General features: G+C 65.7%; 1 protein-coding gene across 1 annotated transcript in view; it reads right to left on the reverse strand.

Moving 5' to 3' along the window:
* The window catches only part of LOC130587698 (nuclear receptor subfamily 4 group A member 2-like), a 5,038-nt gene extending 4,177 nt beyond the window's left edge, over positions 1-861 (reverse strand). Inside the window, exon 1 of the mRNA XM_057388673.1 lies at positions 9-861. Within this exon, the coding sequence (XP_057244656.1) occupies positions 9-747 (739 nt within the window). The 5' untranslated portion in view covers positions 748-861. The remainder of the gene's footprint in view (positions 1-8) is intronic.
* Between the last annotated feature and the right edge of the window lie 6 nt (positions 862-867).

Consider the following 867-nt stretch of genomic DNA (forward strand, 5'->3'; position numbering starts at 1 on the left):
GGCCCCGCTCACCTTGAAGAAGCCCTTGCAGCCCTCGCAGGTGCGCACGCCGTAGTGCTGGCAGGCGGCGTTGTCCCCGCAGACGGCGCAGAGCCCCTCGTTGGACGGGGACCCGCGGGAGGGCGGCGAGGGCACCTGGCTGTCCAGCAGCTGCGGAGCGTGGCCCAGCTGCAGCCCGGGGAAGGCCATGGAGGGCTGCTTGCGGATGGGGTTGGGCACGGCGAAGGCCTGCCCGTCCACGCCGTGGTGCGGCCCCGCCGGCTCGGGGTTCATGGGAACATGCAGGGGGCCGTCGAAGCGCATCTGGCAGCTGGACACGGGCGTGCCGGGCGGAGACTGCTTGAAGGAGAACAGGGACAGGCGGGACACGGGCGTCTTGCGCTGCTCGATCATGTGCGTGGTGGCCACGTAGTTGGGGTGGAAGTTGTGCAGGGAGCCGGGGTCGTCCCACACGGGCCCGTGCTGCACCTGGAAGCCGGGCGTGGAGGGGGTCGGGGGCGACGAGGGCTTGTAGTAGACGGAGCCCGAGTGGGACATCATCTCCTCGGACTGGGGCGGCAGGTGGCCGTGCTGCTGGTAGCCGTGCATCTGAATGTCTTCCACCTTAATGGAGGACTGCTGTCCCGACAGGGGCATTTGGTACAAGCACGGGGGCTTCACGTCGTAGCTCGTGTTGTAGTTGTCCATAAAGGTACTGAAGCTGGGGAGAGAAGTGGTGGCAGTGATTTCGGTGTTGGTGAGGTCCATGCTAAACTTGACGAACTCCGGAGTTAGGAAATCGGAGCTGTATTCTCCCGAGGAGTGGTAGCTGTAGCTCTGGGAGGCCGGGCTGGCTCCTTGAGGCGAGGACCCATACTGAGCCTGAAC

The sequence above is a fragment of the Malurus melanocephalus genome, unplaced genomic scaffold (assembly GCF_030028575.1).
Source record: "Malurus melanocephalus ecotype Western Australia unplaced genomic scaffold, MMel_1.1 scaffold_2276, whole genome shotgun sequence".
Taxonomy (NCBI): Eukaryota; Metazoa; Chordata; class Aves; order Passeriformes; family Maluridae; genus Malurus; species Malurus melanocephalus.